Here is a 16,010-nt window from a genome sequence, read left to right as displayed (position 1 = left end):
TATATATATATATATACACACACACACACATATATATTATTTTGTGGTTTATTTTCAAAGTTTTATCACATTGGAAATTTTTTTACTATTACTATAATGAAAATAGTAAAAATAACAATCCTGACCAAAAAAGACATAATTTCATTAGAATTTATCGTGAGAACGAAAAATCAAAATGCTTACTGTGTCAATAAAATTATCACGATAAATGATAAACGGTATGATAATTGCCCACCACTCATCTATTATTCTATCAATTATTCTGATGATTAAGTGGATAAAAAAAACGGGCACATTCTCAATATTTTGAAGCTGTAAACATTAGCTCTAAAATGAGCAGAACAAGAAATTCTTCATTTTAAATGGCACTTTAAATACCATTTAAAGTACCATGTGTACTGTGTATCTGCACATGGTCACAGATACCTGATCTGGAAATTTTTTTTTCAAGAACCAAAGTTATTCAGCATTCCAAAGAAGTTCCAAAAATGGCGACCTACGCCACCTTGCCAACGTGCAGAAGAGTTAAAACGAATGTTTAGCCCAGACAGTTGTCGTTCCTGATATTAAGCACGCATTACTTACATCAATGAGCTGCTGTTGCTCCTGCTCGGTCATCAGAGTAAGACTGTAGTATTTTCCCGTCAGGTCTCCCTTCAGCCCAGACAGGGCGTCCACCACCACCCGCTCCACCTCTCGGCGCTCCGCCCGGGTGCAGGCGGGGGGCAGGCTCAGGCCCCGGATGCTGCGGCCGGTCCTCACCCTGGACGACAGCACATAGCGCTCATCGAAAACACCGGACTGGATCTGAAATGTTTGGAGAAGTTCGTCGATTAGGGCTGCAACGGACAATTGTTTTAGTAAAGCGGTTACAGGGGCGGGAGATATGGACTTACAGTTTTATCACAACATTGTGACAACAATAAACGTGAATTTAAAGAACTATTTATTATTTCTTCTTATGTAACTGGATGGCTGTGGATGAACAGCAATCATAACCCGGCAAACACAAAATGCTGCACTTGAAAAACCATCTGTGATTCAAATTCAAAATTAAAAAATATTTTATTGGGAAATTAAATCCAACATGATTCTTTAGGACACCAGACACATACAGAAGAGATTTATATCACTAAACTGCACACAGGGACTGCTCTTGTCGAGCTAAGGGTGGAGAAAATAGAAAAAATAACAATCCTGACCACAAAATACATCATTTTATTAGAATTTATCATGAGAACGATAAATCAAAATGCTAATCGTGTCAAGAAAATTATCATGTTAAATGATAAACTATAGAATAAAAGATGAGGGGTGGGCAATTACCGTATTTTCTGCACTATAAGGCGCACTGCATTATAAGGCGCATAGAATAGACGCTACAGCTGTATACACATTTGTAGAGTATGACAAACGTGTAGACTCTACAAATGTGGATGTGTAATAATAGAGAAGTGGTCCCCGAGTACTTTATATAGTAGGCTGCCACAGTCATTGTTTCACTCACGATGTTGGTGTTGCGATATTGTGCCCAACTGCTTTCTGGGTAACACAGACCAACCGACACGCTGCCGCCGCAGTCTCTGTCTCTCTTCCCCCGACACCCCGGCTTTAAATGTATAGGGGCTGGTCCCTTGGTAATCCTAGTCGAAGCACCCCGGATGAATGTCTAAAGCCACTTTGTTGACATAAAGAATGTCAACAAAACAGTCCAACTCCGGTCAGCGAGGAGAGCCTTCCGCGACTGGGCCGGGGCGTGGCCGGACGATGGTCACCCTTCTCCGTTCGCACACAGCATGTTTGTGGAGAACATGGTGCTAAATGACCTGCAGACGCGCTGATTATCATGTTGATAGGTCAGTCAAAATTTATTAACAAACCAGCGTTCTGACAACTATCCCAGCATGCACTGCACGCTTCTTCTTCTACGGGCAAAAATGAAGTCGGCGGCTGCTTACCGTAGTTGCTAGACCTGTTGTGGCGCAGTATTGGTCCATATACAAGGCGCACCGGATTATAAGGTGCGCCTTATAGTGCGGAAAATACGGTATATCAATTATTCTGATGATTAAGTGGATAAAAAAATTGGCACATTCTGCAGATGTTTCATTTAACCATTTAAGCCTCATTTTACTTTTACACAATATTAGAAATACATTAAAAAATGCAAATAAACAAGCAATTCAATTCCTTTTTAAAATAAGAAACTAATAACATCCAAGATGGTGCCAGTTGGTTTCAAGAAATTAGAAGAAAAAAAAGAATTAAAGGAATTTTCCCTAAAATGAGGTCAAACCAAAAATCTGACCTGACTGCTGAGTCAGCACAATAGAGCTGAAGTACCTTGGTGGCATTCAGGTCAGTGGGGTGTTTCATTACTTGGGGATCGTAGCCATTGTGCCTCTCTTTGATGACAGGATCCAAGAGGTCTGCAAAGACCTAAACGGAAACACATTCTGTTAAACCCAAGACTGTTTCAGATTTAGATCTGAAATTATATAAAAGTTTGTTTTTATATAAAGGAGATAAAAGCAATGTCAATTTTTATTGATGTTGCCTGCAGGGTTTCTCCCAGTGTATTATGAGCCTGGTGGGCCACCAGGCTTTCCATGCCTCCCCGACCAGGCTAAAAGCGCTTTTTATTTTWAATAGTGTTTTATACACCAGTAACAATGACAGGAAAGACTTCTTAAGGTAGGTTTTATATCTGACGAATTGAACTTATGTCATCTGCTCACACACCTCTGAATCTTTGTAACGTTTAACATTTTTTCAAACACAAAGAAGTGAGGTGAACTGTCCTAGCGCCTCTACCACCAGGCTCACACTACAAAAACATAAAAGTCTTACCAAGTAATTTTGGTCAAGTTTATAGTGCAAACATCTTAGTATACTTGAAATAAGAAAAACTAATGTACAAGTAACTTTTCAGCAAGATATAGGAGCTTATTTAAGTAAATAATTCCTTAATATTAATGAAAAAGTACTTGTTCCATTGGTAGATAAAGTCATTTATTACAAGACATTTTTCCCATGTTATAAGCGGAATAATCTGCCAGTGGACCAAGTTTTATTTGGTCGGTGCAGAAGGCCTTCTTTTTGTCAAAGTATCTTTGCCATCATGAATTCTGTTCATTTTTGCCAACAATGAAAACAGAAGAAAATCTGGTCACATTTCATTTGAAGAGGTGTGTATAAGACTTACATAACACACTGTCATGAACATGAAGGAGCCTTTCATGAATGTCTACAACTGTTGTCTAAAGTAAATAGTGATATTTTTAAGGCAAAGTTGCTTTAAAGGCTTGCATTAAAAGTCCATTAACAGTGTCAGCATGTACCAAAAACAGATTTCAACAAATGCACCAGCTGCAGTTAAAGGAGGTGAGTTTAGTTTGCTTAAAGCCGCAACCCGGTCCCGATGTTGTGTCTGACCTCGTAGGACTCCTCGTCTCCGGCTACCAGGCCAACGGTTTTGATGAAGGGGTGGCCCGGGTTGTCCACGCCCGTCTGGATGGCCTGGTCCAGAGTGTACCCATTGGGCGTGGCCTTATCACATAGCTTGGCGTAGATGGCCGGTGTCAGGTTGCTGGCCATGCAGTTGTTGTGTTTGCGCAGGTCAGGGTACTCCGCGCTGTGCAAATAGGAAAATGAGATAAGGCAAGACTCTATTGATCTTTGACAGCGCTGCTGAGCTCTGGACACCATGCAGAAACTTTTAACTCACTAAAAATACCTGTTACTTGTTTTGTTTTTTTACCCACAGGCAACAGAAATCTAAACCTGTGGCCTTTGACTAACAGTATACCCTGTTGTAAACAATCCAACAATCCTATTTACTAATGAGAGAGAGAGAGAGAGAGAGAGAGAGAGAGAGAGAGAGAGAGAGAGAGAGAGAGGGGCAGGGGGGGCACAAATCCCAACATCAAATTCAAACAATGAATTATTTAATGCCATTAACTTTAATGAATTAAATAATGAAGATGTTGGGATTTAAAAAAGTCTGAAGATGGTAGGCTTTAGGATTAAATTAATACAGTCTACTGGTTTTTTAGACCAGTAGACCAAGTTTGGGTTTTTTAAGTTGTGCTTTTCAGATTTCGGTTTTGACAGGCAACACAAGTTGTTTTCCAAGCTTCCACAAGGTTCAAACCTGGGACTCTTCTTATTTAATATCCACACAGTCCTGCTAGCTCAGATTATAAAATTACTATCATTATGCGGAAGATACACAGCTCTAGATTATAATTTCAGCAGGTGACTATGAATGAACCTATCCATGAAATGAACAGATGCCGAGGGGGAAAAAAAAATCAATGGGTGGATATGCCACAACTTTCTCCAACAAAAAACAAAACTGAAGTTATTATCTTTGGAAGCTAAGGAGAAAGTGATGAGTCAGCTTCAGTAATTATAGCCAGAAACTACGGATTAGGTTGGAAATCAGTGTGTGGCGATGGATTCAGAACTGAACTTTCAGAAACACGTAAAGACGGTAACAAAGTCGGCCTTCTATCACTTAAAGAACATTTCTGGGATGAAAGGACTAATGTCGCAACAAGATCTCGAGAAACTCATCTAGGTGTTTAGTCACACTGATTACTGCAACAGTGTCTTCACAGCTCTGCCGAAAAGTCAATCAGACAGCTGATCTCATTAAAACCAGGAAGACAGAGCACATCACCCCAGTTCTAAAGTCCTTCCACTGGCTCCCTGTAGCTCAGAGAACAGACTTTAAAATGCTTCTGTTAGTTTATAAATCACTGAACGGCTTAGCACCAAAAACACATTAGAGACATACTAATGTTCACCAGAACCAGAACCAAACATGGAGAAACAGCATTCAGATTTTATGCTGCATGAGCTTCCAGAAAACTGTAAAATGCTGAAATACTGAGTTCCTTTAAATCAAAGCAAAAGAAAAATCCTCGTCTACAAAAGAGTCGCCTTTAACAAGCAGAAGATCATTTGTTTTAGTCTGGATTGTGACTTTTGATGAGTGTTTATTATGTTATGTATGTAAGGTGCTTTAACTTGCCTTGTTGCTAAGATTTCCTGTACAAATAAACTTGCATTTGCTTAAAAGCAGGAATATGGCATGATTATCTTGTCTAGGCAATTACTCAACATATTAGTATTTAAAAAAAACTGCTTTACTTCACTGGTCTCATGTAATGTTCTAATTTTTCTGCTTAGGTTTCCCTTTAGCAGTAAGTCAATGTCATCCACATAAATAAGAATAAGCACTTGGAATCCATCACTTTCATTTTTTCAGTAATTCAATTACTGAAATAATTTAAAAAAAAATATTTTCATTAAGATATTTTGTTAAAATGCACCTTTGGCCCCAGTCCTCCTGATTCCAAAAACAATACTTGCTGAAGGATAAATAATAAATAGTTTTGCAGGTTGATGAAGCAAAACAGAAAAATAGCTACATACAGAGTGGTGTGCATCACTTAGCTTTTAATTTGTACTGATTACAACTTATAGGAGAGACACGATTTAATTTCATTCTACTGTTTCACTGTAGATCGACGGCAGACATTCATTCATTCATTCGAGTAGAATAAGGAACAATTGTGTGTAAAACCTTTATCTGCTACCTCACCTGTGATCAATGAAATGACTTTTATCTGAGGAGCAGATAATGTTTTACTGATCTCCATATAGAGACGTGTTTTATAGTTCAGGCAGGTGTGCCATGAGTCACGTACACAACTTTTGCTGTACTGACACCAAATAGCATCTATTTAATAATGCTGGTCATTACATGTTTCTAATACATAAGTTTTGGTATGTAAACATCTAGTCTATTGATCAGTTGGAAGAAGTGCTTTTTAAACCTGCAGTGACAAATAGATCTTTGCTGTGCAATCTGTGATTATAATGAGCAAGACTGTATCCAACATGACCTCTTTTTTTCAACACAATGTGCAATTTATTCATCCAACAAACGCAGACATGCAGAAGAACCAGATAATTTATTGTTACGCGTTCAGATCTCATACGTAAGAGTATATGAAGCTGGATTTATGATGTGTTGTAAAGTGGCTCGGCAGTGCTTTATGATTCGGGTTTTCTCTGACCTAGATATGGCACAATAGTCTCCATATGGCTGTTGCATGTCCTAAATTAAACGTTTATTAATTTTCCGGGATAAGCAAAGGTCTAGTTTCTGCTCCCTTTTGGCCTTCGACGTTCAGCACCAATCTAATCTCTGTCGAATAGCTAATTTTGTTAATCCCATTGTGCCTGTATATTAGAAGGGAGTATTTTTGCCATAATCTGGCCCATACCTAATTATGACCTTATAATTCAGGTAGCACTATATTTGAGGACTTCTGACCAGCAGAAAAGGTTTTTATTTTCCCCCATATTGCACTCCTCCACCCTCATTAGCTTAAAACTCTAACGTTTAAAACGAACCGTTACTATTTAGAGGGAAAAAAACGTATAATTTAGAGTCAATAAAACGACGTCCAATTTGTTAAAAAAAATAATTTTATAGGCAAAAATAATTGTCCATAAAATGCTTTTTTAAAAATCAAATAACGACCAGAGAGGCCGGAATTGCAGTTACCTGGCGGGGTATCTCCTGCGCAGAGGCTCTCCGGCGGTGACATGTTCCCGATGGAGCAGAAACCCAGCCGCTACGGAGCCTCCGACCAACGAGAGGATTCCGACGTTTCTCTTGGAGGAGAGGATTCTCGTGAAGCTGCTGGCCATTTTTCTCCCCTTGAAATTCAAGTGTTTAGAAAATGGTGTTATTGACAGGGTTGGACGGAGGGGAAGAAAAGACAAGTTGATGGAGTGAAGGTGATGAAGCGCCTCTGATGGAATTATAAGAATGGTTAACAGGGGGTGGGTCGTCAAGGTGGACGGAGAGATTGAGGACTGGACCGGAAGTGTAGGTCCAGCTTCAAAATAAAAGTAGCGAGATGACTAGAAACAACTGAAGGACAATACTTACATTTATATTTTAGTCAAACATGCGCATTTTTTTTATTTCATTAACTGTATATTTTTTATTGCATTTGTTTTGATGAACATACATACTTTTTAGATATTAATCAAGGGTCTATTTTTTTTTTCTTTTACTTCCCACAAGTTTGGAAATGACTCGAATGACATTTACGCAAAAGAAAAATAATTCCTTTAAATATGTTCTATTTTATATGCTTTATAACCTAACAGTAGAAAAAAAATTCTGGTTATTTTACTAGGCAACAATTTTATATAGTTATAAAGTATTTTTTTGTAGACTTTCTGTGCCATATTGTTACAAAAAATTGTAGATTAAAATTTCCATATACTCGTACTGTATAGAAATTCAGCATTCCTTTTATTTTCTTTAATGCACTCCTGATAAAACACCATTCTGCAAAACAGACTTGCTTGTATGCAATTTATTTTAAAATATGACGTAATTTAAATAAATTCAATTCCATTTCATTGCTAATTTCTTTTTATGCCGATTGATTATATTCGGTCATATTTTTTAAGGAAAAAAGTGAAACTGGCCTTTAATTTTCTACTTGAGGATAGAACAAAACATTAGTCGGCAATATCTTCTATCTATATACTTTCAAATATAGACCAAGTAACAGGAAGTTTGTTGTGCTTTTTGTCGGCTAACTTGATGAAGGTAAAGTGGTGCATGGTAAGAATATTAAACCATAATGAACGGAGCTGCAGAACAGGAGATTTCACTTCGCACTCAGCTAAACCACAGTCTAAAGTACAAATACAATCCCGCTCATTTCCCCCCTCACCCAATTTAGCTCAAATAATCGTTTGAAAAGATTTTCTTCACAAGGTTATTCCAGTCATTCATACAAAACTGCCGCAACTTCCTCATTGCGTCACGCCTGATTGGACTTAAAGGGGAAATTAGTGGCACTCACCTTCATCGTCCGATTTGAAAATGGCTTTCTAGTAAACGCAGCAACATTAGCTAACAACATTTCGCAGTGAGGTGATCTTTCGGACCACAATTTATTTTTATACAACTTTTTTTTCTTAACTGAACAGTAGTTTAATCTGAATTTATACAAACATTTCCCAAAGGCTTGAAGAATTAACTATTTGCCATAATGCATAACTATAAACCTGCACAGAAAGTAGGAGTTTTGCACTCACTATTTGGAATTATGTTATAATCCTGTACGTGAGCTCCTTATGGAAGGATAAATCTGCTCAAAGTTCACATACTTTGTCGATAAATTCTAAGCGACTAAAAAAAATAAATAAAATTATTCACAGCAAACTTACAAGCTCATTAATACAGAGCAACCATCTTGGTGATTCTCTGAACTGAACCAAAAGCAAAATGAAATTAATCAAATGTGTTAAAATGAGTAAAACAAAACTGCTTTCCATAACATTATGAAGGAACATCCTGAAAAAAAGAGGCTAACTCGATTTACAAACTACTATAAAAAAAAAAAGTGGTTCAGACTAAAAAGAAACAAAAAAAAAAAAAAAAGAGGTGGGGGAAATTTTGCAAGAAAAAAAAATCAGAAAATTATAAAGATCTTAGCATTCAAAATTTAAAAACAACATTTCTAACAAATTTAAAAACTTTAAAATGCATCAATTTAGTTGAATTTATGACTGACATTTCTGTTATGTACTTAGTCCTACAATTTAACCCGACGATCAGCGCTTTAAAAGCTACAGAACCGAATGGTTTAGTCAAATCACAGGCAGTGAAATTAAGTTTCAGATGTAGCTGGGCTGCCCTGTGGCATATAAAAAGCCAAAAAAAAAGGGTGTGTTTGATTTCACTGTGCTGACCTTTGAAGCCAGGTGGGCACTGATGAACAAACGGCGCTGATAAACTTCTTAGAGGAACATTTACAGCGCAACAAAACCCAATTCAGTTTTCAGCAAGTCGCTGCTCCGTGGTTTGGACTTCCTGCTTTTCAATCACTTTCGAATGGTTAAGAAAAACTGTTTATTCATAAAAGAATTTGTCAATATTTAACATATTTACAAAATTTCAGAAAATAAAATTTTTCTGAAAATGGCTAAAAAAATAAAAAAAGGAAAAATTAATAAATAATACTAATCGGATAAGAACAGGATCTGACTTGATTGTAAAACAGAGAGAAAGAAAATATGATCCCATTGATATCGGCGATAAATTTTAAACATCCTTTGAACTCTGGAGTGGTTCTGATTGAACAAAAGCAGCTTTCCAGTGGAGTTCAGCCAACCTTTTCACACATGGCACAAAAAGGCTCACGGCTTCACAGCACAAAACAAAGAACAGACGGTCTGATTGCTGAAAGTTTTTATGTTATTTATCTCAGTGGAGCAGTCTCTTCCTGCTGTAGGTCTTCCCCGTGTTAGAGCGCCTCGTCGGCTGGGAGAGGCTGAAAGGAGAGAGCTCCGGCTCACGATCCGTTTTCCCTGACGAGGCTTCGTCTGGAAAGTCAGGGGGGGGGGAGGGAGAAAATGAGTTGACCTGCAATAAGATGCTCGCATGGACACGTCGCACGTTTAAGCATTACCTTTAAAATCTGGCGTTTTCTTACGGGTGGAGCCCGTTTTGCCCTTAAACAGCAGCGGAGACTGAGTGAGGGCCAAGATGCCGCTGGGCGTCACTGGTTTTCTGCCCTTCCGACTGGGAGGAGTCCCCGCTGCCAGGAGAGGAGCAAACACAAGCGGGTGAATGAATGAAATTCGACCTCGCTGTAACAGCGGGTCGAAACCAACGACAAAGCTTTTCTCTGTGTACCGTCACAATATCTGTCATCATGTTCATATTAAAAGCTTAAAATGCAAGGTAATATCTGACCTTGTTACACCAAAATGCTAATATTTACCACTGCTCTGACAGATATTCTTTTAATTTACTCTTAATTAAGGGTGTACAACAAAAGAGAATGTTCAGTTTTGTTAAGAGAGGTAACTCACTGGAAATGTGCAAAAATCACATCGAGTCAATTCTGTTTACACTGGATTTCAAGATGATGGAGCATATTAATGAACATCGTATAACGTAAATGTGTCCGAGTTAGCTCATTTCATTCAGTGGTCCCTTAGGCAGTTGCTAAACCCAACCTAAAGTGATAAAGGCCATTAATCTCTCCTCACAAACAAGAGCATATCAGAACCTGACTGGGCTGCAGAGAATTCGCAAAACTTCCTGCAGCGTTAAAGCTGGTGTACGTAGCTTATTAAAAAAAATTACCCTTACATATTTATTAAAGCTGTCACTATGTCGTGACAGTATAATGTGAGACAGTTAATCTGTGAAAAAAATAAATTTGACCCCCTCCCTCCATTCTTAGGCCATCCTTCTGGCTCTGATTGGTTGTTTTTGGTCTTCATCAGACAACAATAGTAGCTCAGGGAGGAGGTGGAAAAGCTAGCTTTTTTTTCCACAGTCATAGCAAATTTATGAGAAACTTAAATTTTTCTTAAAAAAGTTTAATACCCCAGATTTAATGGACTCATGATGCTGCTATGCCACTTGCTACTCACCAAAAACATGCATCTTTGATATTTTTGATATCTTTGACCTATATTGAAAATATCAATATATCTTTATTGGATTCCCCCCACCCCCGCAAAAAAAATCCTACAAGTCAGGAACGTCTTTCCATGATGATCCTGAAAGCCACACCTTTCTCTAGTACGAGCCTCTCGGACCACTTTCACATCCGCTGTGGTGGAGCGAGACGCCCCACCACAGCGTGACATACTGATGGCAATGCTAACGCTGCGCTACTACTCGCTCAACCAACGACCTTGAAACAGCCTTACTGCGATAATGAACCATAATAGCCACGCTGGAGCTGATTTTGCACACAATCACGCTTTGTCACACAACCAGGCTGCTGCTGACCTTGATCTTCCAAGATCCAGCTGGCTTTCTGTGCCCCAGGTTGACCTCAGTCTGAGGCAAAGAAAAACTCATGTTTTATTTGAAAACTCCAAACTCTACCAGAATTTAATTTTCATTTTTCTTTTAGCTTTTTTAAAAGTATAAATATAACAACTTCAGTACAAATGTATTTATTTCAGCACTGACCAGTATTAGTATATAGAACCTATAAAAGCTATTCACAGGAAAGAAGGATGGATGGTGAAGAAACCGATGAACGGATGGACGAACAGATAGCAGGTATGATAAATGAGAGATGGGCAAACAGATGAACTGGTAGATGTTGGTGCATATCAAAAAATTGAATATAGAAGAAAAAAAGTTCTCATGACTTGATATATAAAATAATCTTCTTTCTTTTCATTATCACAATGAAATTCAAAGTCCATATCACCCAACCCTACTCTATACTATTCTGAAGTATTGCCAGACCTAAAATCTAAAGGTCTAGTTTTAATGTATAAACAAAAATATTTAAATTTTAAATATCTAACACATACATTCATTCTGCAAACTGTTTAAAGATATTGCTTACTTGACTTAATGTTTCCAGTTTCACACGCCCAGATGATTTCAGCTGAGTCAGCACTGTTCGTCCCTTCAGCCAACTTGGACATCCAGTACAAATCCTCCCTGGGGGAAAGAGGCGGCACCTTTGCTGACACTGAACGCGACTCTTTTTCTGCTGTGCTGCTCAAGGGTTCTTCGGTGTCTTCGAAGTCCTGCAGGCGACTGACTCCGAGCTCGGCCTCCTCCAGCAGCTCCTCCAGCCGCGGCTCCCCTTTTGGGACCCGATCTTTGCCTCCAAATGCCTCGAGTTGAGGCCTCTTCCTACGCGGCCAGCTGTTCAGGTTGTCCGGGGTTACTTTGCCCACGCTCTGCGGCGAAGGGGTGAGAGGGATGATGTCTGCCACTGCTACTGCCACGGGAGAGTGGCGCGTAGGCGTGTAGGACTGGCAGATGTACGTCTGGACGCTGCTGCCTTTTCCGGGAGTACATTTGGCTGGAGTGACGTGAGCGCAGAGAGAAGGCGAGCAACAAGCGGCGTCTTTGTGTTTGGCCATTATGGTCAAGGGGCTTTCCATGAGAGGCTTGGTGCCGACCAAAGGGCTCTCTGTGCCAGGTTGAGAAGCACCCCCAGAAGAGACATCGTCCGCATTCATGGAATCCGTCCGTTTAATTTTGAGTTTCGGTAGTCCTGACGTCTGCATTTCCAGTTCTACTTGGTAGCTCGGAGGGTTTGGCGCGACTGGGGATTTCTTGGATCTCGTCAAGCTTCTGGGGGTTGAGAATCGAGGGGAGTCGTTTCCGTACCCCAAACGAGCAGCGGCCTCCCTCTGCAGGCGGTCGGGGGTCTGGCGGAAGCCATAGCTGCGCCCCGGCGTGTTCTGGGGTTGCACAGGGGAAGCCGTCCTCGCAGGACAGTCGGGTCTAGACACACTAGGCTTCCTTGAGAAGCTAATGCTCATCTTTATACCCTGGTTAAACCGAGTCTTGACCACCGTAGCGTCGACGATGTCCAAACTGTCGTCATCTGTGGTTGTGGAGTTACTGTGAGAAGTCTGCGATTCAGTCTGGAGACTGGAGTCGGGTTCGGAGGACTGAGATGTTTCAGTCTGCTCCTCTGATGAACTGTTTGGAAGTCTATCCCCCTCAGGCGGTGGGTATGCCACCTCAATGGGGGATTCGGTGTTTGGCTCTTTCCTCGGGGTTCGTCCGGAGCGAGTGATCATTTGATGAACGGGACTGGGAATCTTGACTTTAGTTCTGCTTTTGCGCTGAGGTGAATTATGTTGGGTTGAGGATGCCGGGGGCGGCGTAGGGGTCGTTTCCAGACGAACCGCCGCATTTTCAGTTGTATTACATGTCGAAGACCTCAGATTTTTTTCTGGAGTCAATAAGTCTTGTTCGGACAGCCGTACCAGGCTTACTTGGCAGATCTTATCCGGGGTCTTAAAAATGTCCCTTTTAGCTTTAGTGCTTTGTTCTGGACTGTGGAGCTTGCTGGGAGTCTTCATGTGTCTCAGAGTGTTGAGAGGAGCTGTACTTGGTGACTCGGGGACTTTAAAAGTTGCACGGTCTGCCTCCACTGTACATTTCTGAGGAGAGGGAGACCATGTGACACTCTTCTTGGGAGTCTTGGATAACGGGCTGCTAAGTTTACATAATCCAGAAGCTTTGACTGGAGTCCTAAGAATGCCCTTTAAAGGACTCAGAACAGGACTTTGTTTACTTGGCGTATTTACAAAGAGAGACTCTTTGCCTGGAGATTTCAGAGGAATGGTCTTCATATTACTACCATGTCCAGAAGCATCAGCTAAAGGACTTTCAACCGAACAAACTTTTATTTTGGATGATAGTGGGGCCTGGGGTGTTCTGGGCATCTTAGGAGATAAATTCCTTCCACGTCTCTTGGGTGATTTTGACGGCGTTTTGTTTGGACTCTAAACATACAGCAAAAACATCATATAAGTGATGAAAAGTGACAGTAGTTCAGCACGAATTATGATTTCAAATGATTCGTATCCCTGCCAGATTTGCGCTAAAAATTACTTTCATTCAACTAAGAATTTTGTTAGACAGGAAACGAGTCAGGCATCTTGCAAAAGACACAGTACTGTAAAATTAGTACATAACAGAATTTGTGCTTCTTAAAACAAAAAGATATAAAGGCTTCAGATATTAGTCATTGTTTTTATGGGTTTCACCAACTTAAATTTTAGACTTTAAGATTATTTAAGAACCTATATCTCTACTGAAATTAGACAACTGACAAGAACTTTGCACTTAACTAGCTAGCAAGTAAATATTAGCAGCTAGCTAGCAGTAGCTTTAGCTATCTAGAGTCACAGAACATAAGAAAAATGTGTGTGCGACTCAAACTTTTCCTGACAGAAAAGTCCAGTGAGGAAAAAAACAAACAAACAAAAAAAACAAACATCAAAAATACGATATTAAATAGTCCCATCATAGTCAAAATGAATAATGTATTGAAGGTCAACTTGCATAAAAAAAGAGAGAGATCTGAAGGCCTTAACTTTACATATGTGAATTTAAGACTTTTTAAGGGTGTTACTTTAGTTCAACTCTGGCAAAATCCTTCAATAATGAAAAGCCAAAGTGTTCAACGTGTGAGATATCTGGGTATGAATTCAGATAAATTACCTCAAAAACACTGGAGTCTGTGGGCAACAGAGACTGGGTGACTTGGGTTTCATCAAACTGGTCACTGGGAGACTCGGCCGCGCCGAACAGAAGGCGCAAGGGAGACTGGACTGTTTTCACATTAACGCTACAGATTTTGCTGTCGCTGAGTGGAAGCTGAGATGAAGAAAGAGCTTTCTCCAGATTCCTGGAGCGAGGCTGAGAACTTGAGTAGAAAGTGCTTGAGTGTCTTCTACCAAATTTCTTTAACCTGGGGCTCCTTCTCAGGTCTGACAGAAAATCACAAAGAAAAGAAAATTACATTTTGTGGTTTAAAATCATGTTTATATTGTATTAAGCTAGAATCTTCCAAATAAAATACTTACAAATCTAAACTTTAAAAAGAAAGGTAACAGTGAATTTAATTCCTTATATTCATTCATATAACAAATTGTGTCCCAGATTATTGAATAAAATCTTTTTTTTTTCTGAAGAGAAGAGCTTAATTCACATAAATAAATTATTATGCGATGTACATAAATATAAATTGAAATTACCTTCGGCTGGTTTTACTGGTGACTCTTCTACTATGCACTCCCCTTTATGGTCAGATTTCCTGTGAAAAAAAATTCATTAACTGAACTAAATATTGCTCATTTACAAATGGCTGCAGATAGGCTCAGCTAATAAAAGTATGACTGAAACATACCTCCCTGCTTTCAGCCGCCGTAAGAGGCGACTGGACACCTGCTTGTGGAGAGGCGTCTCACACACCTTCTTTGTGAGAAGTTTGTGCTTTTCTGAAAAGGGGAAAAAAAAAGAAATACAGTAATTAAGTAATAAAAAAATATATGATTTTTTTGGTTCAATCTCAGAAATCTGAATACCAAGTAGCACAGCCAAATAATGGAAAACACTGCGTATTTCATGCAATTGACCAAATTCAAAAAGTTACCTTCAGATTCAATAGGACGCTTACGTTTCAGTCCTTCCACAGCAGAGACAGACTGGCTCCTTGGTAGTCTCCTTTTCGTGGAAGGGGAAACAATCTCTTGGTTGAAGAGGTTTCTTCTTACTTTGGTCACCTCTGTGGACCGATAAATGTACATTGAGAAGCTTTGATACTTTACTTAGGCAGGGCTTCACAACAAATTGCAAACTTGGCGCTGTCGCAGTATCATAATAGTCTGCTTATGCAGAAAGCGACTAAGCTTTCTTTGCCTGTAGCTGCATTTTCTTTGACCACATATTTGGCAATTTGACATTTTGAAAATAATGGAAACATCAATTTCAAAGAAACTGTTTTCTTTAGTTTTTTTCCTTTCTTTGGCCGTATCGAAATTGATTTATTTTGCAAAACTGCAATGCAAACACTTTTTTCGCATCACAAGTCAGATGATCAACAACCCAATACTGCTGCTGGTGCAAACCACAAAGAAGAAGACGACAGGAAGTAGTTGGTGGTCAGTTTTTTTTTTGTGACAAGACAATGAGTCGTGGGATGTTCTTCATATTATAAAGTGAGAAACAACCTTTTTGCGTCCTCTAGTCTGATCCCGACAGCGCTACTTTAATTTTTCTACACATACCTTGTGTTTGTTGCTTCTGAGGTTGCTGTAGTTCTGCAGGCTTCTCCATTGTAGTGGAGATCTTCATTTTGGACTAAGGCGAAAAAAAATATGTTTGAGTTAAGTGCTTGGCTTAGTCATCGAGAATTAATAAGTCAATTACCTCTTCGCTCATTCATTTGTTTTCAACCAGTTTTTAACTTGCATGGGTGCGAAGAAAAAAGTGTTCCTCACTTCCAATTCTTGCATGTTTCTCACAGTTTTGTTTTTCATAAAATCGAACAAATTTACTAGAAGTGTGCCGATCGATCGGTGACCGATCATAATCGGCCGATTTTCGTGAATAAGTGCATGATCGGTGATCGGCAATCATTGGCTCTTGTTGCCGATACCGATCACCT

General features: G+C 39.5%; 2 protein-coding genes across 3 annotated transcripts in view; both read right to left on the bottom strand.

Annotated features, from left to right (window-relative positions):
- The window catches only part of LOC103465691 (creatine kinase U-type, mitochondrial-like), a 14,442-nt gene extending 7,547 nt beyond the window's left edge, over positions 1–6,895 (bottom strand). Inside the window, exons 1-4 of the mRNA XM_008410755.2 lie at positions 6,584–6,895; positions 3,436–3,634; positions 2,344–2,439; positions 586–807 (exon numbers count right to left, since the gene is read on the bottom strand). Of these exons, the coding sequence (XP_008408977.1) occupies positions 586–807; positions 2,344–2,439; positions 3,436–3,634; positions 6,584–6,729 (663 nt within the window). The 5' untranslated portion in view covers positions 6,730–6,895. The remainder of the gene's footprint in view (positions 1–585; positions 808–2,343; positions 2,440–3,435; positions 3,635–6,583) is intronic.
- A 2,386-nt stretch (positions 6,896–9,281) lies between these two features.
- Positions 9,282–16,010, bottom strand: part of ticrr (TopBP1-interacting, checkpoint, and replication regulator) — an 18,582-nt gene continuing 11,853 nt past the window's right edge. The window contains exons 14-21 of one of the 2 annotated variants that reach the window (XM_008410756.2): positions 15,631–15,703; positions 14,997–15,128; positions 14,751–14,841; positions 14,599–14,657; positions 14,063–14,331; positions 11,433–13,341; positions 9,519–9,647; positions 9,282–9,432 (exon numbers count right to left, since the gene is read on the bottom strand). In XM_008410756.2, coding sequence (XP_008408978.1) covers positions 9,314–9,432; positions 9,519–9,647; positions 11,433–13,341; positions 14,063–14,331; positions 14,599–14,657; positions 14,751–14,841; positions 14,997–15,128; positions 15,631–15,703 — 2,781 coding nt within the window. In that variant the 3' untranslated portion in view covers positions 9,282–9,313. The remainder of the gene's footprint in view (positions 9,433–9,518; positions 9,648–11,432; positions 13,342–14,062; positions 14,332–14,598; positions 14,658–14,750; positions 14,842–14,996; positions 15,129–15,630; positions 15,704–16,010) is intronic. The other variant, XM_008410757.2, reaches the window with a different exon arrangement.

This window comes from Poecilia reticulata, linkage group LG6 (assembly GCF_000633615.1).
Source record: "Poecilia reticulata strain Guanapo linkage group LG6, Guppy_female_1.0+MT, whole genome shotgun sequence".
NCBI classification, from domain to species: Eukaryota; Metazoa; Chordata; class Actinopteri; order Cyprinodontiformes; family Poeciliidae; genus Poecilia; species Poecilia reticulata.
This window is presented reverse-complemented; position numbering and strand designations above follow the sequence as displayed.